Source organism: Meles meles, chromosome 12 (assembly GCF_922984935.1).
Source record: "Meles meles chromosome 12, mMelMel3.1 paternal haplotype, whole genome shotgun sequence".
In the NCBI taxonomy this organism is placed as follows: domain Eukaryota; kingdom Metazoa; phylum Chordata; class Mammalia; order Carnivora; family Mustelidae; genus Meles; species Meles meles.
Window position 1 is genome coordinate 59,833,171 of NC_060077.1, and position 23,759 is coordinate 59,856,929.

Consider the following 23,759-nt stretch of genomic DNA (forward strand, 5'->3'; position numbering starts at 1 on the left):
AGCAAACATTTTTATTGTGTATCTGTTATAGGCCAGGACTTTCTGATACAGTGAAGATATAAAGTATGATCTCTGCCCTTTTCAGGCTCACATCTGGGCTGGGAGAAAGTAAGAATGAGGAAGGTAGATAGGAAGGAATAGAAAGGTTGACGATCTCATGAGAAATTATATATATACACACAAATGAATGAATTTTGACAAAATCTATAGGAACTTAGAAATGGTTCTGTAAAGCAGAGGGACAGCCAAGTGGATGGCCATGCTGTTCTGGGGTCTGGGTCCACTGCTATCTTCCCGAGTGAATGCTGTCCATTCACGAGGATGATGGAGCTCTGTGGACCCATCCATGCCAGCCAGGTCCACCTGGATGGCCTGGTACACTGGTTTGCCAGTGCATACCCTCCTGCTGCTGGCATGTGGGAGATCCGCTTACATCATTTGGCTGCAACATTTTCTGTCATCATGGAAATCCACCTGGGAGCCACATGTAGGTCATGAGGCTGCCTGAAGTAGAAAATAACTCAATAAGTTAGGTGCCCTTAAGAGAGTGATCAAGTTATGTCCCTTCCTAAGGGAACACCTGCCCTCATCTTGAGAGAGCCCCGAGCAGTCTGGTACTCATAGGATCCCTGGAGGATGAGCCAGCCATGCCTTGGGGTGCCTCCTGGCACAGAAGGAGAGGAGGGCCTGAGTCCGAGAGTGATGTGCAAGCCCATTGGCATTGACACTCTTCTCTAGCACATAACTATCCATCTACAGATTGTTCTGTTTTTAAGGGTTTGTGTAGAACAACTTCTATTATAATGGAAGGAAGACAAAAACTTCTAAAGAGACTGAGGAATGAGAAGGTCGACCATGAACGTTGTTGCCCCTTGCGGTCTAAGATCTTCAAGACACTTAGACAGTGCTCAAAGGCTATGTAACATTCTCTTCAGCACTGTTGCTAGCTAATGGCTTTGGAAATTAACACGGAGAGAAGTGTGTACAGTGGGCTGAAACTATATGTAAACCAAGCGCAAAAGCTGAGGACAGTCCTCTGGAGTCCTTATCCACAGCATTTGGTGTTCTCTTGTTCTGTCCGACTTGTGTCATGTAGATTCCTGGTCTGTTTCTTGCTGTTATGCTTGTCAAAGGTGCCCATGTTGTGAGCTCAGGCGGCCATGCCTTGTGACAAGTTGGCAAGGACGGCAGCCACAGAGTGGACCATCCTGGGCATCGTTGACAGTTTTAAGGTGCGGGGCTTGGCGGGATCTGGCACGGGAAGCTACACATGACAATTTGCACTCTTCTTGTCTCATTATTTTCAAGTAGGACTGCATTTTCATTTTACTGAAATGAGTACTTTGACGTAAATTTATAGCATTTATTTGAGAAGAACACACTTTCCCACTTGTAAAGACAGATAACATTGTACAGATTGATTATGAAGTGACTTTATCCATGTAGCCTATTGGAGGGATTTTGCCCTCTGGCCCCAAAATAACAGTACAGTTTTGGCAGCAGTGGGAGTGGGATGGAGGGAAAGGGTGACGAGAAGCCGAATGGGAAATGATCCCGGCGTGCATAGCTTAGTCACCTGCTCCACATCTGTGCTTCCAAATGGTACATTAGAATCAAGTAGTTCATTGTGTCAGACAACCCACAGACCTTGAAAGACACAGAAGCGTGCCTGACCTAGACCACTCTTCATCTATGGGAGCATTCTGGCCCTGTTCCCTGCTGACTTGTAGCAACATGCCTTGCATATGGTACTTAGGAATTTTAGACTGGATTTTATAATTCTGACCCAACTAGTGCCAGCACCTCTGAAAGGAAGATGATAGGAACATGCCAGAGGTTAGAGATTCATGTTCTCCCTAAAATGCGTATGGCATTCTCCACTCAAATGGTCCTTTAACGTCATACAGAATTCTCACGGTGGTCCTCTGTAGGATCTAGGAGGATGAACGTCTTCATCCTCATTTTACAAGTGAGAAGACAGGGGCTTGGTGCCTTGTGATGAGCCCAGAACTAAGGGGCTGAGTGGTGGGTTAAACACAAGTCTTTGGCCCTTGCCTTTCACTGTCCAAAATCACACAGGATCACTTCCCAACCCACCATCTCTAACCCTAGTCACTGAATGAGAAGGAATTTTATTTACATACTATGTAGATATATTTTTTTGATGTAAGTATAAAAATTCTAGGAGATAAAAAGGAGAAAATTTCAAAGTCTCCTTATGGTGTAAGCCTGCTGGGCTCTGTGCTTTAATTCCAGTAAGGACTAAGACTCAAAGCACAGATTGTTTGCTTTAGTTTCTTAAGAAATAGAACTCTACACTCAGCCTTTATCAAATAAGGGATAAGTTTATGGTTATTGGTCATCTGTCACCTAAAAGCATCTTTTTTTTTTCTTTGAAAGAGAGCATATTTGTGCGAGGGGTAGCAGGGGGTGGAGGAAGGGACAGAGGGAGAAGGAGAGAGAGAATCTTAAGCAGGCTCCATGCCCTGCATGGAGCCCACGGGCTCTGTCTCACAACCCTGAGATCATGACCTGAGCCGAAATCAAGAGTCAGATGCTTAACCCACTGAGCCACCCAGATGTCCCAAAAATGAAATCCAAAATGTAAGTGTAAAGATAAAGCTCATCATGGCATATGTAGCCACAAAAGATGCTTTAACGGGCGCCTGAGTGACTCAGTCAGTTAAACACCTGACTCTTAATTTTCATCTCAGGTCATGATCTCAGGGTTGCGAGATTGAGCCCTGCATTGGGCTCTGTGCTGGGCGTGGAGCCTGCTTCAGATTCTCTCTCTCCCTCTGCCCCTCACTTTGTACCTCCTGTGCTTGTGTGTGCTCTCTCATTCTTTCTAAAAACAAAACAAAACAGACAAAAATTCATCTTTGTATTTCTGTCTTTGCCCTGGAAGGAAGAAAAATGTTGGTGCTTTCATTTTTTACCAAAAACATTATTTTTAGCCTCGAATCAGCAAAAGAACCAGCGTTGCTGGTTTAAATGATAAGTATATAATCTTAGGAGAAAAAAGTCTTAAAACCTAGAGCAGGGGGCCTTCCTAGGCACTTCCAGGCTCAGACCATCTTTTCTCTGGGGCACCCCATTCTATCCCTGAACTTTTCTGTTTGTAAGGAGGGTCTTCTGACCTAAATGCACTCCACAATATTGTAGCTCTATGATTGCTTGATATTCTGTTATGTGGATGAAATTTCCCCATAGTGTTTCTCTGTTCATCCTGGTTCTTCCCTCTGTCAGTACACACCAGGGCTTCTTCCTGCTCTATGCCAGTCTCTCTGATAATGAACATTGCATGTGACTTAATAATATAAAACCTTTCATCCTGCTGATTTCCACACAACGTTCCAACTCGCAGAGGTAATTTTGACCTTGATTCAGTTACTAACATTAACAGTTGTGTCATGCAGCCTTTAGCCCTGTGTGTATTTTAATACACATGGAAGAGTGACCTGGTGGGTAGTTGATGATGACAACTAGCTGGGAGAGGATGGCACAGAAGCCTGCCATGTGCCCCAAAGGCAGGGGCTGGAAGTTTTCTCTGTCAGGGGCCAGGTGATACATAGGTTAAGCTTTTCAGGTCAGACCTTCTGTGTTGCAACATTCAGTGGCATTCTGCCTTTCCCAAAGCAGCCAGAGACAGGTGAACAAATGAGCTTGCTTGTATAAGGACACCAAGACTGGACTTTTCCACGTCATGAAATATTCTTCTGGTTTGTTTTCAACCATTTAAAAATCTGAAAACCATCCTTAGCAGACAGACGCTATAAAAATAGGTGGTAAGCCCGATTTGGCCCCCACGCTATCATTGGCCAGCCTCTGTTCTGAAGCGCTGGGTTTCTAGAGGGAGATTGGGGGGAAAATGATCTGGAATTGGCAAAGACGGGTCTGTGGGGTGGGAGGGAAGAGCCCATCATGCCGTAGGAGAGGACTGTAGGGAACAACGTGCTAAGTTCAGGTTGGGAGCAAGGAATAGTCCATGAAGACATTGAGACTATCGGGGGTTTTGCTGAGTTCTGCTCATAAGTTCTCAAGGCACCGTGGATGGTTGAGGGGATTGGAAAAGGCAGGAGATGAGTTAGATGAGGGGACAAGCAGAGCCAGCAAGGAGAAGGGGATCTGGCTGTAAGTCCAGGAAAGGTGGGGCTGCTCCAGGAGGTGGAAACAGCCTAGAATCAGTCCCAGTGTTCCATTATGGTTGTGGTTTTGTCCCTCAGGGCATCTGGCCATGTCTAGACCCATGTTTGGTTGCCATATTTGGCACACGGAGTGCTATTGGCACCTGGTGGGTAGAGTCCAGGGGTGCTACCGAACATTCTGCAAGGCACAGGACAGCCCTCTGCAACCAAGAATTATCTGTCCAAAATATCAGTAGTGCTAAATCTGAGAAACCCCACCTTAAAAGACAGCAAGTCATTTGTTGTAATTTTCCATTCTTCCTTGGGATGATGCCAAGGTAGGGTGCCTGTTGACTGTTGGAAGGAGGGGGTGTCTTCCTTAGAAGCACATGGAACTCTGGATTTTCCTTCAAACATTTATGTGCACGGGTCAGAGTTGACTTTATTCAGCGAATAGACTTCAGATTTCTTGGCTACTGTACGGAAAGTAGAGTCCCTTTTTTGCTCATTTCTGTTTTAACTCATTTAGCAAAGTTTTACACTTCAAATTCTTAGGAAGTATGCTGAACCCTCTGGGGAAACCAAAGGTTTGACTCGACCTCATGATTTTCTCAGTAGTCCAGATGCCCAGTAAACCCGGTTCTGATCAGCTTCGTATCTATCACATTCCCCCAAATTGACAAAATGACGCGTGACGCCAGCGGTATTACAAAGCGGCAAGATCGAGCCATGATTCTACGTGATTCTATCATGGAAGACGTGCTGTTCTGCAGCCAGGCTCAGGAATCTGTTTGGGGGAATAGGAACACAGGACAAGCTCCCTGGGTTCGCTCTGACTACTCAGTGCTCCCAGAGTTCGAGTGGATCTGAGTACTCAGTACGGGGAAGGAGCAGTAGGCACGCACCTCTTGGCTGGTGGTATTATCGACTAGTGGTCAAGAAATGAAAAAAGTTGAATTCAAGAATTCCTCCTTTGTTAGGTAAGTTAGACGAGAGGTAAAAATAAGGAAAAAAAAAAACAAACCCCAAGTCTTAATATATGTGGCACCAGAGTACTCATTCTATTAGATTGAAAGTGATAAGAAAGTCAGCAGGTCCATGGGGGAGATTAGGGTTGGGGTCAAGGCCTTGAGCTTGCTGCTGGGAGGGACCAGACATGGTAGTTTGACTGAATATATACCTGATCCGCAAGCTGCAGGGACATGATGTGGCCTGGCTCTGGCAGGTTCCAGAAAATGAGAAATGGAGAGGGACCGTGCCCACGTGGGCTACAGGCCACCTGCACTTCAGGAAGGAGGAGTCAGGCTGGGTACAGTGTGGAGAAGAAGTGTGGACCCTAGCATCGGGAGCTCAGTCTGAACTTGCTGGCAGAGAAAAGACTGTGGCTCCTGAAGGGCAGAGGAGCACTCAGTCCGCACAAGTCCGCCCCATCCCCACCTAGGATGGGAGTACCCACGCTCGGGAGCAGGTGCTTGGCTCCACCACTAACAGCCACGTGTCAACTTAGATACGGCCCCTGGCACCTAGAGGGCACCGACTACATAGCCACTCTGATTTCCAATAAAAATGATGTAGGATGTAAAGACGTAGTACCGACTATGCAGTGTAAAGCAGACCCAGGAGGACCACAGGTGCAAAGGGGGACTGTAATGGCAATTAACAGATGTGAGAGTAGCTCGCCTTTCCTGGGCACCTGCTTATCTGCCAGGCCGTATGCTGGCAGCTTCAGGGTACTAAGCCCATTTTCACCGTTACCCCATGAGCTAGGTGCTCTTAGGGTCTCCATGTGGCAGGAGGAGAAACTGAGACAGAGAGAGTTAAAGGAACTGTCCAGAGTCTCACAGCCAGTGGCGCTGATTTTAGAGTTCATGGTGGAACTGGTTTTAGAGTTCAAGGGGTCTGCGTCTAGAGTCCCTGTCCCTCACCATTTTATTCAACTACTTTTTTATTGCCTGTGATTCCATAGAAATAAAACAAATATCTTTGGTACTTGGCAGTTAATAAGCAATGATCAAATACACATTGCCATCTTTTTATATTACCACTTCCAGATTTTTATGTCAGCACATTTAGAAAAGTTATTGTTTTAGTGTTCCATTATATGTGTATACTATAAAAACAGGATGCCTTCACTCATTTTGCTATGTCTTGATACCAATTTTTTTTTTCTAGTACTAAACTTTCTGGAATAAGCATACACACATGGGTTTATAGACATATGTTGGGTTTCTTTTAGGACAGATTCTTAAGGGTGAGATTCTAGATCAAAGGACCTGACATTTTTACTATTGATATCATACTGCTGGCCTTCAAAAATGTGATACCACTTTGCTATCCCACCCTCTGCACGTGACTGACCATTTTCACACACCATCACCGGCACTGGATGTTTGAGGAGTTGTTCAAAAGTTCAGTGTTTCTGAAAAGTAAATTGTGGTGCCTCAGCATTTCACTGTGCACTTTTAAATAAAAGATTTTATTTATTTATTTGACAGAGAGAGATCACAAGTAGGCAGAGAGAGAGGGGGAAGCAGCGTCCCCGCTGAGGAGAGAGCCTGATACAGGACTCGATCCCAGGACCCTGAGACCATGACCTGAGCCAAAGGCAGAGGCTTGACCCACTGAGCCACCCAGGCACCCCTCACTGTGCACTTTTTGACTACTATTGAGGTGGTTCATCTTTAATTGCTTCACTGGCTGTTGAAATTTCCTGAGTGTTGCCTGTTTGTATCCTTGGCTCATTTGTCTCCTAAATGGTTTATCCGTTTTAATGAGCAGATACTCTATTTTAATACGGGAATAGTCAAATAAAAAGCAGAGAGAAGGTAAGCATCCTTGATACATTATAGATAATAACTTCTGACCATTATGTCACAAATATTTTTACCTTTTCTATTAATATATTTTCTCTTCTGATGTCTCTTGGTGCCTGCAGAATACATATTGCTAGGGGGTCCAATTCGTTAGTCTCTTCCTCTGCAGCTTTAAGGCGGCTTGCTTATTCAGGAGAGTGGATCCTCCTCCTAACCGGCCTCCACTTTGTCCGGGAAAGATGCTTGGCTCTTTCTCCTTCACTATCTAGATGTGTAGTGGCCCCAGGAACAGCACGTAAGGAGCACTGACTTTGTGCTCGCTATGGTGCTGAATAGTTTGCATGTATTATAAATTATATGAAGAGAGTGGTAAACCCTTCCCCTTTTTACAGGTGAGGAAACTGAGGCACAGAGGTTGAAGAGTGGGCCCCAGATCTCACAGGTGTTGGGTGACACGACTGAGTTGGAATCCATTCATTCTGAGCCCAGAGTGTGTGCTCAGAACCAGATATCCCTGGGACTATGCTCTGAACCTATAGAACGTGTTCAACAGTAAGAACTGTTTTGAGGATGAATCAGATTTGCTGAACAAGCAAAAATTCAGAGCAAATATTTACTGTGACTTGGTAATCCTAATGAGCTGTATTGTTTATAATCACTGTTAGATTTTGATCTTGAGATAATCACACTGATTTGCTTGTTCTTTTCAAACATTGGCACTGAAGACGATTCCTAAGGAGTTCTGAAAATGTTCAGAGCAAGAGTTTCAGCACTGGAACAAGCCTTCCTCGAGTTTCATAACTAAGCCTAACAACTATCTTGGATAGAGGAAGGAGGGAAGGAAGGTGTAGGAACAGAAATGTATCTGGTTGAGAGGAAGCCACTGTTAACAATGAGCAGAGGCTGGGCTGTCCTCACCTTTTCGGGGCTCGTGCCTGGTGTGTATCAGTTAGTGGCCTGGTTGGTGGTAGGAGCCAAACCTTGAGCCTGAGCCTCGGAGTGGGAGCAGGAGGGAGGCAATTGGAGAGGGAGTTGTTTTCTATTTTCCTGCAGAAGTAGGAAGGGGTGTTGGCTCCTCTCCACCAGCCACAGGAACCAGTGGGCAAAGGGGAGCCTAATTATGGAAACATTAGCAGGGCGGGTGAGCTCATCTTCCCATATTTTGATGGGAAGAGGCGTGTTTGGATGCCCGGTTCTAGGGCAGTGCCTCGCTCTCTGGTCTGTCTCACACCTTGTCCACAGAACTCCATGGCCAGGGGTCACAGAATTCTCAGCCGATTAGTTGCAGGGTCTGTGACAGAAACAACAGATTAGTCCTAGCTCTCTCTTGCTCAGAAGCAGTTAGCAATGAGCAACGGATTGACAGACAAAGAGCACAAGAGGAGTCGGTGTTGGGTCATTGGTGCTGAGCCGCGAGATCTGCAACTCGGTGACTTGCTCGGTCCTGGTTCCTGGAGGAGGGTTTGACCAAGCGCAGTGAGGGAGCAGCAGCTGAGCTGGCTGAGAGCACAGGGTCCGTCTTCCCAGCCGCGGACTGTGCTTCCTTGCCAGCTTTGGCCTCCGTCTTCTCCCCTGTAAACTCAGGATGATGCTGCTGCTTTAATAGGGTGGTGGGTGATTTAAGAGAGGCAGCACCAACGTGTGCTTAGCTCACTGTTGTTCCTACCTACCGTCACTCCGTGCCCTGGAGCTTTCCTGGGTTTTGTTCTATTAAAGAAGGTATTTGTTAAATAAATACGGATGCGAGCTGGAGACAAGATTTTGTGCCCTGGCATAAACATGCTAGAGGATTACACAACGGCCAGGTTAACAACCCAGCTGGTGCCGTGTGCGGCAAGTGGCTACCTGGGAAGATGCGTCTCATGGCAAATGATTTGCTCTAAATGGGATTCGCCGACAAGGGATGTGACCTTGTGAGGTAAGTGTGACTGAAAGCCAGCCAGGGATTCAGAGTTACCGTCTGGTGCCTAAGAGGCTCTTTCTGGTTTCCTGAGTATTGACGGTAAGGGGCAGGCAGGAGGGGAGAGTTCTGGTGGGGGGGGCAAGGGGGAGTGAGCTTGATATGGGTAGAACCTAGGAAAGGCAGAGATACTGAGGCCTGAGAAAGAGGAGGCTTTGTAAAACTCCTTCTGATTTCTGGGGCAGGATCTCTGTTTTCTCAAAATCTCACTGTGACTAGATTGCAGATTTCTTGGGGGTTTGAACTTTGTTATTTTTTTTTTTTTTTAAAGATTTTTATTTCTTTATTTGACAGACAGAGACCACAAGTAGGCAGAGAGGCAGAGAGAGAGGGGGAAGCAGGCTCCCTGCCGAGCAGATAGCCTGATGTGGGGCTCGATCCCATGACCCTGAGATCATGACCTGAGCCGAAGGCAGAGGCTTAACCCACTGAGCCACCCAGGCGCCCCTGTTGCTTTTTTTAAAGTGAAGAATCATTGAGCTACTGTGTTACATTCCTGTGCACAACGTACTGATTCAACTGACGTTTGTATACATTTGGAGCTTTGCCGGATTGGATTTGGGAATCTTTCTGGGTTCTGAAGAAATTGGCAAAATTTTATCCTTAAAACTGAGCAAAGCTACTGGTGAATTTTTAAGTGAGGTGTGATCAGGGTTGTGTTTGGAAGAATGAAGGGCAGGTGGCAACAGTCTGGGAGAGAGCCTGACTCAGGCCGTGGCCATGGTGAGTAGGAGTCGCTGAGGAGACAGGGAGGGCATTATCTGGGGGACGGTGTCTGGATTTTATGGTGAGAAAAAGGAATCTGGGTGATGCCCAGGCAGCCACTAGCCCAGCACCATGGGATGGCTCTCAGGCCACTTTGCGGGCTTCGGGCATTAAGTGTGAGTGTCCATGGATCACAAGTACATCTTCCCCTAGCCAGCTATATAGATGTTTCTGGAACTCAGGTACATGTATGTGATGGTTGAAGACTAGGCTTAAATGCCGTAACCCGGGGAGACAGCAAGTGAGAGGAGCAGTGACTGGATAAAGCTGTGGAAACCAGTGTGTGGGCTGTCATCTTGTGAAATGCTGGATCCGGGAAGCTCACTTTCTTGCCAACTCAATGAACCTTGAAATTGATTGTCTTCAAGTGTGAGTATTTTTCAAGCCGGAGTGGCCTGCCTTAGTGTGATGTTTCAGGAAGAGACAGCCTTTACTGGGAGAGCCATAGTGAGCACATTTCAAAGAGAAGGAAAGGTTCTTATTTCCCATTAAATCTTTGACTTGCTCTGGAAATCTTCTTGCAGCATCCAACCTGCTTTCCCTTGACCTGTGCAAACCCCACATTTCCTATAATGTGCACCTTCCCCTCCATGTTGTGGATGTTCAAAGCCCTTTATGGAGAAGTTTGATTTTCCTTGGTAGTTTGTGTACGTGAGGGCATGGGTGGTCCTTCAGGATGTGAGCCCCTCTCTCTCTCTTTCTCTGTCTCATGCGATTCCCAGGATGCCTTTGGAAATGGAGCAGAGGCTTTCTAATGATTACTGAGTGAGCTGTTTGGATCCGGTCATGCAAGGAGGAATGTGATTACCTTTGCTTGACAAGGGTCTGCAGAGGAAGCTTGCTGGTAACTCTTCACTCATGAAGGTTGAATGAACAGGGAACTAAAACCCCGAAAATGTAGGTTGAAGAAGCCGACTCTGACCTGGTGAAAAAAGAAAGAGTGGCCAGAGGTGTAGCTGCTGAAGCATTTTGCAGAGGAGCCTTCTGGAAATTGGAGGGGACAGGCCCAAAGGGAGAGAGAGACTGGGGATGATGGCATTGGTATCTCACAGCACGTGCTCACCACACTCACCATGGTCACAGAAGCTCAGATTCACTTTGAAAAAAAATCTTTATTTCTGAGTGAGGTTATGTGTTTGGTTCAGAAACTGAACAGAATTAATATGGACTACAGCCGTGGTTCAAATACATCTCATGGTGCCCTGCACTGTGTCTCCTGGTAGGATGGGGCCTTGGTGGGGTGAGAGAAAGGTAAGAGCCAGGAGACTCACTGTGCACGTGAATGCAGTGAGAAGAGACATTGATGTTCAGGAAAGAATCTGGAAGAAGGAAGGACTAATGGCTTTTTCTAGTCCTTACATGGAAAAGTCTTAGCCCCCCCCCCCCCAACCCCGCAGAGAAATGATCACAGCGGAGGTAGCATAGCACAGTGGTTAGGAGCTTGGGTGCTAGAGCTGGACTACTTGGATTCAGATCCCAGCTTGCTTTTTAGCTGTGTGACTCCAGGGAAAATCTTTAACCACTCTGTGCCTCAGCTCCTCCTCAGTGAGTGGAGTAATACTAGTACTACGTCCGTAGCTCGTGTGAGAATTCAAGGAGTAAACCAAGTAAAGTGCTTCGCGTAAGAATGCCCCACAGAGGGTATATTAAATAACTAGAATTTGCGTGGGCACCCACCTCCACCCCAATGGATCCTGCTTTTCTTGGAGCAGAGGCAGAGCCCAGCCAAGAAGGAAGACAGCCTTGCCCTCGGAGAGTGCTCTGGAGAATTCAAGGACACCCGGGCACATCTGAGACAAGTATCTGCAGCCTAAATCCTGTTTGATGACTGTGATAGAGCATACTTCCCAAGACACGAGAGCTCAGGAATCCACAGGCACTTGCGCCACACTTTAGGAATACTCAACTTTGGTATTCACATCACCCCAGAGAAATAATGTCATTCCTGAGAGGTTTGGTGCCCCGCCCCCAACTGTGTGGTTCTGGTTTTATAAACATGAGATTAGAAATGGCTAGAGATGAGTCGCCATGAGGAAGCGGGCTGGTCAGAGCCTGCTGCATGCAGGCATCTGTCTCGTCAAGGTGTTGGACGGGACAGGGGATGAGGGGAACAGAGGGTGTGGTGACCCGTGTCAGCAGCAGGCCTCCAGGCGGAAACCAATAGTGACTTACTGGCCTTGGGAAGATACTGGAAAACTTCTTTTTTTTTTTTTTTTAAACCCGTGTCAAGCTTTGTAAAGTTGGCTTTGAAATAGAAAGGTAAATAATTTTGATCATGGAATTGGGGGAGGGAAGCAAAGATGAGGTACCTTGTGTTTGTAAAAACATGGCTGGGGTTGGGTCCACACTGATTGCTCGTGTCTGTCAGTCAGTGAGCAAACCCCTGGAAGAGAGCTCCCCAGGCCTGAGCATCTCATTTCTGTGACTTCACCTGGATGGACTTCTCAATGTCGACATTTTGTGAGCCTTGGTGTTAAGCTGACTGCTTTGCGTTTGTGGCAGAAGGAAAGCAAAATCCTATTCATGCCTCGTTATTTGTGCAGCTCCTATATTCCTGTATTTGCCACATTCTTGGTTCTGAGGTACAGTGGGGAAACGACCCGTACGAAGCCTCAGACAGTGTGCGTACAGACAGCGCAGCAAATAAATGTGTGTAGTGGGAAGAGGGCTTTTGAAGGAAGTAAACAGGGCTGTGTGGTGGAGGGTAACAGGGATAGACGGATACACCCTTGAGGAAAACTTGCAGAAGGGCACAAAGCTACGGGCAGGGGTTTCATCACACTATCATCTATAAGAGCAGAGAGCTGGGGAGTGGCTAGCGAAGGAAAACACGGAATAGGCGTATTATGGAATGCAACCGGCAGTTATAAGAAATGGAGCATCCCAGAAGCACTGACATCCTTGCTGTGTCAGTTGCTGTGTAAAAAGATTATAGGATGATATAGGCTTCAGTTTTCTTTTAATCTGGAAATGTACCCACCTGATGTGTTGTAGCAGTGGTTATCTCTGATCAAAGGGAACTTAACTTTTATCTGTAGTCTTAAACTTTTTTGAAGGAAGGATGTATTCCTGTAATTACATATTCATTTTTTTTTATTTTTTTGTCAGAGAGAGAGAGAGAGGGATCACAGGCAGACAGAGTGGCAGGCAGAGTCAGAGGGAGAAGCAGGCTCCCCGCTGAGCAAGGAGCCCGAAGTGGGACTCGATCCCAGGACGCTGGGATCCAAAAAAGGATAGTGGGATGGCAGTGGTCCAAGATGACTCCTCAGACAGTTAGCCTGAATTCTGAAAGACGAGACGAACTCCCTGGGCTGAGGGAATGCCATGTTCCGTGGCAAAGGTGGGGAGGGGCTTGATGTCCCCAGGTAACAAAGAGGGGTCTCAAGAGATAGGGTTGTAAAGCGTACACTGAGGACACAGGTGCCAAGAGACGAGACGAGGTTGCACAGCAAGCAGGTTATGTCCTGCAGGACCTTGGAAACCAGAGCATGGAGTCCGGCTGTCATTTGACGTGTACGATTAGCCATGCACCTCTGAGGAGATGCCTGTCTTCCGGGTGGGGATCAGATTGAAGGTGAGGAGAAGTGGACACTGGGAAGCCGGGGGTATAGCTCTTGATGCAGAACTACCTAAAAACATTGGTACCTTGGACTTGGGCATTAGTTCTCAACCCTGTGCAGCACTGAAAATAACCTGAGATTAGTCTACACCTCAAAATGGTGGAATATATTTTCTAAAGGTAGGACCTGAGCATTAACATTTTAAAATCCTGTATCTCATGGGTGAGGATCACTAGGCTGGAGGTTGCAATAGGCCATGGAGAATTTGAGGCCCACACTGGAGAAAGAATCAGTAGGCCTCACTGCTAGATCTCCCAGGACCACCCTCTTGGACCAGGCTGAGCCCCACACTGGGACACAATGGGGACTGTGTGACTTTGCAGGGCAGCATGTGGACTGGCGGCCTGTGTGCAGTTCCTTTGGTGATAGACCTTGTAGATAATTCTGGCCCCTTGCTGCTCTTTTTTCTCTTCCTATTATCTCCTTTTAATACAATTCATTCTTCATTGGCATTTTCACCAGCAGATGGCCAACAAAGTAGAAAGCCAATGCTACCCACACAAGTCCGTGTGGTTACTATTGGTAATTTGGAGGCATGACTTGAGGGGGTAGAAAATAGAAAATGAGGTTGTTGAGAAAAAGCCTGGATGAAATATAAGATTTGAGGTTTATCTCCAGCTGTCAATTATCTGTACTTTATTACCATATTAAGAGTTGACTCTGGTGGGTTCAAGTCTAAAGCATGTGAAAGGGCAATTAGAATTCTAGAAGCAAACTGAGTCATGAGTTAGAAAGGTACTGCTGCACACATACTCTGAAACACGCTGGGTTCCTCATGGTGGTTGCATTTGGTAGCTGGCTCTTAAAGACACCCAGAACCTGTTTCTCTGCTTTATAACTACAAGTTTTTCACTCTTTAGTGTACTTCTCTTCCCATCTGTCAAAAACAGAATGTGTCTAGGAGGGGCCATTAAATGAACGTTTAAAATTAAGCTTGACCAGTAAACATGGATTGGACTAGTAGTTGCAAATTCTGGAAATGGGAGAACTTGTCTAACGCCCACACAATTTTGTGTCTTAAGCTGTCACAGAGCACCAGAGCTGGAAGCTCCCATCCTCTTGTTTCACTTTATTATATGAGTAGATAAGTAGGAAGCCAAGCCAGACCCAGGGCAGGGCTGTTTTCACCTCTGGAGGCCACTATCTTGAAACCTCAGCCTGAGGCTTGGCATCCCGTCCATTTCTAAAAGTTCATAGAGAATTCCAGTCTCTCTTTATCCTAGTTTCACTTCTCACCTAGATCTCTAAGGGACACTTAACACAATTTACTAGTATCTGTGGCTTAGAATAAAGGTTTTTTTAAACATAAAATCAAAGTGCACACAAAGTAGTGAGATGCCTCACTACTGTCTACAGTTAATATTAAATTGATTTGCTTGGCACCTGAATTACCTTTACACCTGAATTAGCTGCAACCTAGCTAATGTATCTTTTCCTATTGCTGTTTATACTCTGTAGATTCAAATTCTGTTATATTAAACTACTCCGTGTTTTCAGCAGAAAGAATGTGTTGGACCCAATAGTATTTTCTTCTAAAACAGAGTAACAAAATCATGGCTTATGCATTAAGATTCTGGCCAGTAGTCCAGCTCTTAGATATATTCGGTATCCGTGACCCATGCCTTATACTCCTTCTAAACTTTGCATGCTACAGGGACAATAAATACTTTCCTGTCTAACTTTGGGTTCTCACCATGGAAACATCAGAGCAACAGCTGGGCTCGGTTAAATGTCTTTTCATTCTCTTGGCTGGCAAAAATCTTTTAAGGGAACTTTTAAAAAAAATTTGGTGGACAATAAAACTATTTTTGAATGAAATCGCTGCTTCATTTGGTCAGATATAGGTCTTAACTGATTAAGATCACTAATTGGAAGTTTTCACATCTCAACTTGGCCCTTGGCAACCTAGAAACAGTCTTGAAGTTAACAGAAAGTGTGAGTCACTGCGAAGCCAAATCCGAAGGGGTTTAAGTATTCGTTAACACTGATGCAAACGGAGCCAAGGGGATGCTTTCTCTGTCGTAAATTTAGCAAAACATTTCCATGAAATATTTTTTCATCTAATTTTGATAAGTCATGCACATTTTGCAGAATTCAATGGAGCATGTAAAATGTATGCATTTTATCTAAACCTTAAGACAGAGCTTTCCTATTAATTGCCACAAATGTCATACCAATGTCAAGTGTCATACTTAAGTCAAGACGTTGAGTTCCTCAAGGTACCCCAGCAGGTCTGGGTAACTGGGGCCGTGAGCAGCTTCATCCATTCTTCCAGTGTGTTGTGTATCATACTGTCTGTGCTGTGCGGGGGGAGGATTGAGAGGCACAGTGTGGGAGACGGTTGCGTAGAAGGACGGTGCAGTGATGACAGTGATACAACCAGTTTAGATTTTGGTTTCATGGGGTAGGCTGGTGGTAGAAAGGACACTGGCCTGGCTATCAGGAGAGCAGGGTTCTGTCTGGCAGACTGTGTGATCCTGCCCTCTCTGGACCTCATCTTTCTTATCTCAACATGGGGAGGTCTCTAAGGCCCTGTCTCAGTTCTTGCTAGGCTTCTTCTTTGACCACCCTTAGCAGGTGCCTCTGCGCTGAGCATCGTGCGAGGTGCCAAAGGTGCCATGCTGACGGACTTTACCAGTCAGCAGCTATTTACTGGGTATCCTTGGGGACTGGGTCTGCTGGAGAGACAGCTGGAGGAGTCACTTGAGGCAGGGAAAGGTCTTTTGTGGAGAGACCTGCAGAATAAGCCAGGCTTTGGGCGGATATCACTAGACTGATTGAATCAATAGACTTAATCAATAGACTGATTAAGACCGGGAGAGGGAGATTTAGGAAGGGAGAGTGAAAGGTGAAGTCGGAGAGATGGTAGAGGGACTTAAAGTATTAGCTGGGCAAATTGGATTGAATCCTAAGGTTTGAGTAGGGCAATGTCATGTGCAAACGCCCATCTTCTCTGGTCAGTTCCTCCTCAGCCTTCTGAGTTCTCCAGTAGCACAACTGTGTGGAAGTCTTGCTTTCCAGACCAGTCAGTCCTCCACTCCCCAGCTGAATACTTCCTGACACAATTAGTCATATAATGTCCTGCTCCCCCACAGGCCTATAAACTCCAAAGGCAGGAACCAGAGTCTTGCATAAAATAAATGTTCAATAAATAATTGTTGGCTGAAGGGAGAGAGCACTCTTGTCCCATAGTTAGAACTTTTTGCTTTGGAAAATAATGGTCGTTGCTTATGGGAAATCTCAGTATCATCTGCTGTGACCCTAAAATGGCTCCGAGAAAAACCTGTTGTAAAAATCCCAGGGGAACAGTGTTGGATCAATCATAATCCTTGGTTTATGTGTATCATCATTGTGGGTCCATGTGTGCCCCCTCCTCATTTGTTTTTATATAAAATTTACCTATTGGTATAAAAAAATCAATGAGACTATGGTCTTGCTAAAAAACAAAACAAAACAAAACAACAACAAAAAACAACACAAAGCCTTTCCCCTAACTTACACTTATCCATGTGCTTCCATGTTTCTCATCTCTGTGCCAGGATAACCAACCCTCTCAAATATGATTTATCATTGTCCTTACGGGTTTGTTTTTTTATGATGTTATCAAACACATTTGTCTAACTAAACCCATTATGTAGTTTTGTGGTTTTGAGCTTTTAGAAAGTGTATCCTAGGGTATGGTCCTTCTTACACGTCCTTCCTCCACATTGTGTATCTAACGTTCATCCGTATCGTCACGTGAAGCTGACCACCATCTATTTTTCACCGCTTGGACTCTACCTTGATCTGTTTATCATTTTTCTTGTTGGTGAGCGTTTGATGAGTGTTTGGGTTGTTTCCATTCCTTGGCAATTACCAGCAGTGCTGCTGAGAATATTTTTAGACTCCTATCTTGGCACATGAGTGTTTTGGTATCTCTAGGGAGGGTTTCTCAACCTTGGCACCACTGACATTTTGGACTGAATTCTTCTTTGTTGTCCTGCACGTTGCAGGATGTTTACTGGCATCCTTGACCTCCACCTGCTAGGTGACGACAGCACCCCTTACACAACTGTGACAACTCAAAGTATCTCCATTGACAAATGTCTCTGGGGGGGACTGAATCACCCCAGTTCAGAACCAATGCTCTGGGGTACAGAGGTGCCATCAGCAATGGCGTTGCTGGGTCATGTGGGTGTTTGACTTCCCATGATAGGCCCAGTTACTTTGCCCAAGTGATCATAGCGGTTCACACTCCTGTCAGCAACACATGGGTCAGCTAATCTCCATTCCCTTCTGCTCTTGCTGTCACCAGACTTCTTAATTTTTCCAAGCAGAGATAAGATGGTATCTCATTGTGGTCTTGATTTATATTTCCTGATCGAGAGGTTAAAATATCTCTCCCTAGATGTTTATTGGCCACGATCATGTATTTTGCCCAAGTTTATAGTTGTGTTTTTATTTTTAAAATATGTCTTTGTATATTTTGATATGAGTTATGTCTATTAGATGTACTGAAATGCTTTCTTTGAATTCATTGCTTGACCTTTCCTCATCCATAGTATTTTGGTCTTAGAATATATTTTGAATGTTTTTTGTACTTTTCAAACATTCAGAAACATTCATTTTCCTTTTTGTCTTTTGAAGCCTAAGAAATGTGACATCAGGCTGGAGATCCAAATTGGGGAAGTAAAGTTGGCTTTGAAGGAAACTACGCCCTGCAGACTTGGTCAGACCATGGGTCTCTTTTCTAATGTGGAGAGGGTGGCCTCCAGTCTGAGATTGCCTGTGGTATAAAAAGGGAAGGGCCTGTTGGGCTCAGAGTAGACCTCTGCAGTGGAGTAACTCTTTTAACATCAAAAATAAATAAATAAATAAATAAATAACCCTCTTGATATTTGAAAGCCAAAGACCAGAGACCCAGAATTCTTTCTGCATGAATGTAAACAAAAACAAGTTCTACTTTAAGAGAAAATTCAGCTAGGGGAAAATCAAAATTGTCTGAACTAATTCTTCATCCTAAATATTATCAACGTAAAAGATTCTCTTTGACTAATTCATGATGGGCCGAAACTAACATCAAGCATCAAAAATCTTATGCACCAAAAGACAGTACTTCTTTCTCCACTATTTGGATTATAGGGCAAGGCCAGTACCTTGACTATAGGGTACCCTGGAAGTGGGCCCTCCAACTAGGTCATTGTGCTGCCTGCCATCGGTCCTGTCCCACCTCTCATGAGAGTAAAGCTATGAGACACAAGTCATGTGACAGTTTGGTGCAGGATCAGCAGATTGGTCCCAAAGAGGATAGAGTTTGGGATGTAGGTCAGGATAGTGTTCTCCAGACGTCTGTGGGGCAACTACACAGAGGAGAGGGGGATCGGAAAGAGTGGACAAAACCGAAGTTAGAGGTGGAAGCGTGTTGCTGTCTGTCAAGGGTATAGAATGCTTTACAGAGTACTGTGTTCTCTTTTTGGGGGCATCAAGCAGAGTTCTGAGAGCCCCTCCGTGCGAAATATTAGGGATGTCCTGAGAGGGCCCAAAAGGCAGTGGTGATGTTGTCGATGATGCTGAGAGCTAAAACAAACTGATTTGTTTGCCCTATGCCAAGCCTTTCCCCAGTGCTTTTACATAGGAATGCAACCCTCCCACAAGATGTAGCATGTTGCTACCCCATGCAGGGTGAGGACCACGGGGCCCAAAGGCACACAGCAGTTAGTGGTGGAACTGCGGTACAACCCAGGCAGCTAGGTTCTGAGCATCTCCAACTCTAGCAGACTTTGCTTCTGGTGCATTTACCTCCTGGGGGAGCAAGCAAAATCAAAGCACTTTGGAGGGAGGGATTCAGTGTTTTAAAGAAAGACAACCATTTATTGTCAGGGTACAGGGCGTTCTCCGTAGACTAGAAGAAATGGCATCCGCAAATTCCCACTCAGCCGAGTGAAGGTGGTGGCATCAGGCTGCAGGCCGAGGGAACAGTTTCTATACGGGCTGCTGCTGGAGCAGGCGGGAGCAAAAAAAGAGTAAGGCTGATAAGGGGTGATGTGTGAGTGAAAGCTGTACTGGGCCCAGAAGGACAGACGAGGTGTGTGGGTTTACGTCGGGTGACGTCAGGAGGAACGTGGCCCTCAGTGATCCACTGGCCTCCTTGTTTGTGACACAGGCACCTTCCTTCCAGGTCTGGGGCGTGGCATCATTGGGTTTTGCCAATGCTTTTCTCTTTCAACTTTTTCAGATCCTATCCCTTCTTCCTTCGTTCTACAGTTGTAACCCTCGCTCTGCTAAGTAATTCTTTATGAGGCTTGCATGACTCTGACTCCAAAACCTGACACATACATTATAAGAAAGAGAATTTACAGATCAATTTTTGCAGATGTATGTGAAAATTTCATGATAAAATATTAACAAATAGAACCCAGCTATATATAAAAAGAATAATATGACAAAGTAGGCTTTTTTTTTCCTGGCATACAAGTTTGGTTTAATATTTTAAAAAAGTAGTCTCTGTAATTCACCATTAATAGAAAAAAGGAAAAATCATAGGATTATCTTTTTAAATGGAAAAAACACATTTGACAGAATTTAATATTCATTTATGATAAAAATTCTTGGAAAATAAGGAAACTTTCATCTTATAAAAAATGTCCACACAAAACTATGGTAAACCTCATACATTCTTATGATATTTGGAAAAATAAAGGAATATTTAAATTCATCACTTCCATTTAATCTCATTGGAGTTCATAGCCAGGGTAATTAGGCAAGAAAGACATGAGAATCTGAAAGCAATAAACACAACCATCATTACTTACAGATGATATGATTGTCTACATAGGAAGTCTAAAAGAATCTACATAAGATGTATTACAGTCAATAAATATGGAAAAGTTGCTAGATACAAGGTAAATTGTTTTTAAAAAAATCCTATCAACAAATAGAAAAATGAAGTTTAGAAATTGATAAATGATATCGCTTCTTGGCCTTTTGGCTAAGATCAGGTGTAGAAATTGATAAATGATAAAAATTTATACCTAGAAATACATTTAACAAAAGGTATGTAAGGTTTCTACTGAAAAATTACCACACTATTAAAAGAGATTAAAGATGGTTGCAATAAAATTAGATCTAAATAAAGACTATACCAGACCATGGTTTGAAAGACTCAATATATAGATGTCAGTTCTGCAAATTTGTATATAAATTTAATATAATCCCAAGCAGTAGCCCAGCAGAGTTTTTATGGAAACTGACAGGCTGATTGAAAATTCCAGTAGAAATGAAAAGAACCTTCATTTATTAAAAAACACCATGAAGTGTATCCAAAGGCAACCCAGAGAGGGAAAAGATTCTTGCAACACATTAAGTTCTTAATCTTTTTTTTTAATTTTATTTATTTGACAGAGAGAGACACAGCAAGAGAGGGAGTACAAGCAGTGGGAGAGGGAGAGAGGGAGAAGCAGGTTTCCCCACGAGCAGGGAGCCCGATGTGGGGCTTGATCCCAGGACCCTGGGGTCATGACCGGAGCCCAAGGCAGATGCTTAACTGACTGAACCACCCAGGGGGCCCCCGAGTTCTTAATCTTGAAGAAGTCTTATTTATCTCTCTTTTTTTTTTTTTTGATACTCAGTGCCCTTTGTGTCCTGTTTTCAATTTTTTTTGCCTACACCAAGGTCTTAGTGGTATCCTCTTAAGCTTATTACCTGTCACTACACACAGATTAGATGACTAAAACGAAATAGACAAAAATCGCCAAATCTTGGCCAGGATATGAGACAGCCAGGATGCATATATACTACTAATGGGGATGTACATTTTAAAAAACTGTTTAACAGGTTCTAACAAAGATGAACCCAAGCATAAATGATGTGGAAATGCCATTCCTGTATACATACTGCCTAGTAATATAAACATATAATCAATGAAAGACATATACTACTATGCTCGTATAGCCCTATTCAAAATAACCTCAAACCGAAAAGTGCCCAGTTATCATCAACAGTAGAATGGGTGATAACTAAATTGTGGTCTATTCATACAAGGGAGTATTATATAACAACGAGCATGAACGATCTTCAGTGTCACATAACACCATAGATGAATCCCACAAATGTTATGTTGAACAAAAGAAGCTGGACATGAGTCCTTCTACCCAGAAGGAATACCCGCCAGGCTAATCTCTGCTGTTTGGAGTGAGGTAGGGAAGGGAAGCATTGGAAGGGAGCATTAAGGGAGTCCTGGTTATGGGGATGTGTTTATTTTGTGAAACGTCAGTGATTTGTTTACTATATTGAATGTACTTTATACTTCAGTAAGAAGAGAAAACACGGGGGAAGGACAGTGAGGGCAAAAGAGTTAAAGATCTTGGCAAAATGTTGCCTGGGTGGGGAATGGTGGATTCGTGAGGACTGAAGGCATGAAGGTGCTGGCCACGTTGAGAAGGTGGAGGAGGGACACAAGGAGATGGCAGTGGGACCCTGGAGGGGGGGAGGGGAATGAGAGATGGGGGTGAGTGAGAGTTTGGGGTCAGGGTGCAGTAGGAAGTTTGGATGTAAGTTTTCCAAGGTGGGCTGGTTCTGTATCATGGTGAGGTCCGGAGCGTGAAGGCCGATGTGAGAAAAGGTGAACATTACTGGAGTTAAGAATGCAAGGGATGGAGAAATCCGCAGCGCCTGAGGTAGAGGTTCCCTGTGGAGAGTGACATGAGTCGGTGTGGACCAGGCTCAGAGCCCAGAGGAGGTCGTAATGATTCGGTTATCAAAGTCTGTACTCATGTAGCTTCAAGGACAAAACCCAAATTAAACTGTCTTAAGCGCAAGTGAGAATTTATTATCTTCCGTTAGTAAATGGCGAGGGTAGAGCTTCAAAAGTACTGGGTCCGAGTGTTAAAATTGTCGCGGGGTGGGCTACCTGCAACCCCCGACCCCCCGCCTCTGCTGTCCTTGGATCGGCTTTGGTGACAGGCAGCTGTCCACCACTCGCAGCTACACACTTCGGGGGCCTGTTCGGTTATTTGTCCCGGGAGGCACCAGGAGAAATCTCAGGGGTGACATCACTGACCCCATCAGAACCATGTGCCCACCCTTGAGGTAGTAGTGGATCAGCTCCTGCACCTCGTGCCCTGGGGGCCAGGGAGTAGAAGGTAAAAACCGTGTCCCCCGTGGAGGTAAGTGCCAGATCGGCCTGACCCTCCATGGTTTCTAGTCCAGAGGGGTGCGGTGAAGTGAGGACTCTGGCTTTCTGCAGGAGCTGGGACGTGGCCAAGAACACTTACCACTCGATTCTGTGCGGAGGAGGGGCCTGCCTGAGGCCAGAAGCTGCCCCGAACCGCGTGGTGGGGGAGGGCTGCAGGGCCGGGGGCCTCCAGCCAACCGGACAGAGAAGCTTGGCCCGTGCTGGCTTATTGGATCTCTACCCACATTCAGATTTCCTCATCTCTGAACTGTCTCCTCTCTCCCGACAGACTGAGTGCATTCCTTTCCTTTCGGCCAGCTGCAGTGTTTTGTTTAGGTTTTTGCTCTGTCTTCCTGTTTGTAACACTTATCTCGCTTTTCCATCTCGTGTCTCTGCGTTTCTCTGTTCCTGCCCTTGTCTCAGGGAAGAGGAGGAGGAAGAGGAGCCAGTCACGGAGCCCAATTCAGAGGAGGAGAGAGAGGATGACGCCCCCTGTCAGGGCAAGGACAGGTACCCAGCCTGGACCCTCCCAGGCTCCCACTAACAGCCTGAGGTCCCATCCTGGTAGAGAGTTTGCAGTCACCTTTCAGAAATCTCCCTTCCTCACCGGCTCCCACTGCCAATCCTCACCCTGAACACAGAGCCACAGAGTGCCTAGGTGTGTGGAAATAACTGAGCACCTGTTTGTTAGAGAGCTGCACTTTCCCTCCTTGACCTTGCTTTGCAGAAAAATCACAAATCACGTAGCTGGTTTTCTCCCTGCTCTTCCCTCCCTCATTAGTGCTTTGCTTAGATGGACTCCAACAGGAAGGAGGTTCACGTCTGCTCGGAGAACGTTACTAACCCTTTCAGCAGTGTAGGAAGGATAATTCCATGCGTCCCCTTCCTCCTGTAGATTCTACCAATATAATAGTGGCTAAAGAGTGTGGGTAACTACTGTGTTATTGAAGCAGGTTTGTTTTTTCTCCAAGTGGACAGGACTGCTTTTCACCCCATGAAGCCCAGAAGAATTTCCCATGATCTGTTTTCACTCTGAGAATAAGTACCCTGATTCTACAGACTTTTGAAGGAGTTTACTGTCCTCTGCTCATACCTTCCAAGGATGCCTTCTTTCTGCCTTCAGGCAACATTAACAGATACAGGCATCCTGCAGATATTTTTAATTTTATAGGTTTTCCCAAAATGATGTGTTTATAAGAGAGAAAAAGTGATCATCGGTAATTTCATTTTCTAACATTCGAAAATAATTCTAAAGTTGAAAAATTTTTTTACATTTAACTGATTACCACTGCAAATGGACAGTTTTACTGTTTTTTCCACAAA

The 23,759-nt window shown here is 45.1% G+C and overlaps 1 protein-coding gene across 6 annotated transcripts in view; it reads left to right on the forward strand.

The window, feature by feature from the left end:
• Positions 1-23,759, forward strand: part of FHOD3 (formin homology 2 domain containing 3) — a 459,983-nt gene that overhangs the window by 314,708 nt on the left and 121,516 nt on the right. Inside the window, exons 11-12 of one of the 6 annotated variants that reach the window (XM_046025395.1) lie at positions 8,884-8,892; positions 22,860-22,946. The exons of the other annotated variants lie outside the window; for them this stretch is intronic. Coding sequence (XP_045881351.1) covers positions 8,884-8,892; positions 22,860-22,946 — 96 coding nt within the window. The remainder of the gene's footprint in view (positions 1-8,883; positions 8,893-22,859; positions 22,947-23,759) is intronic. 6 annotated transcript variants of the gene reach the window in all.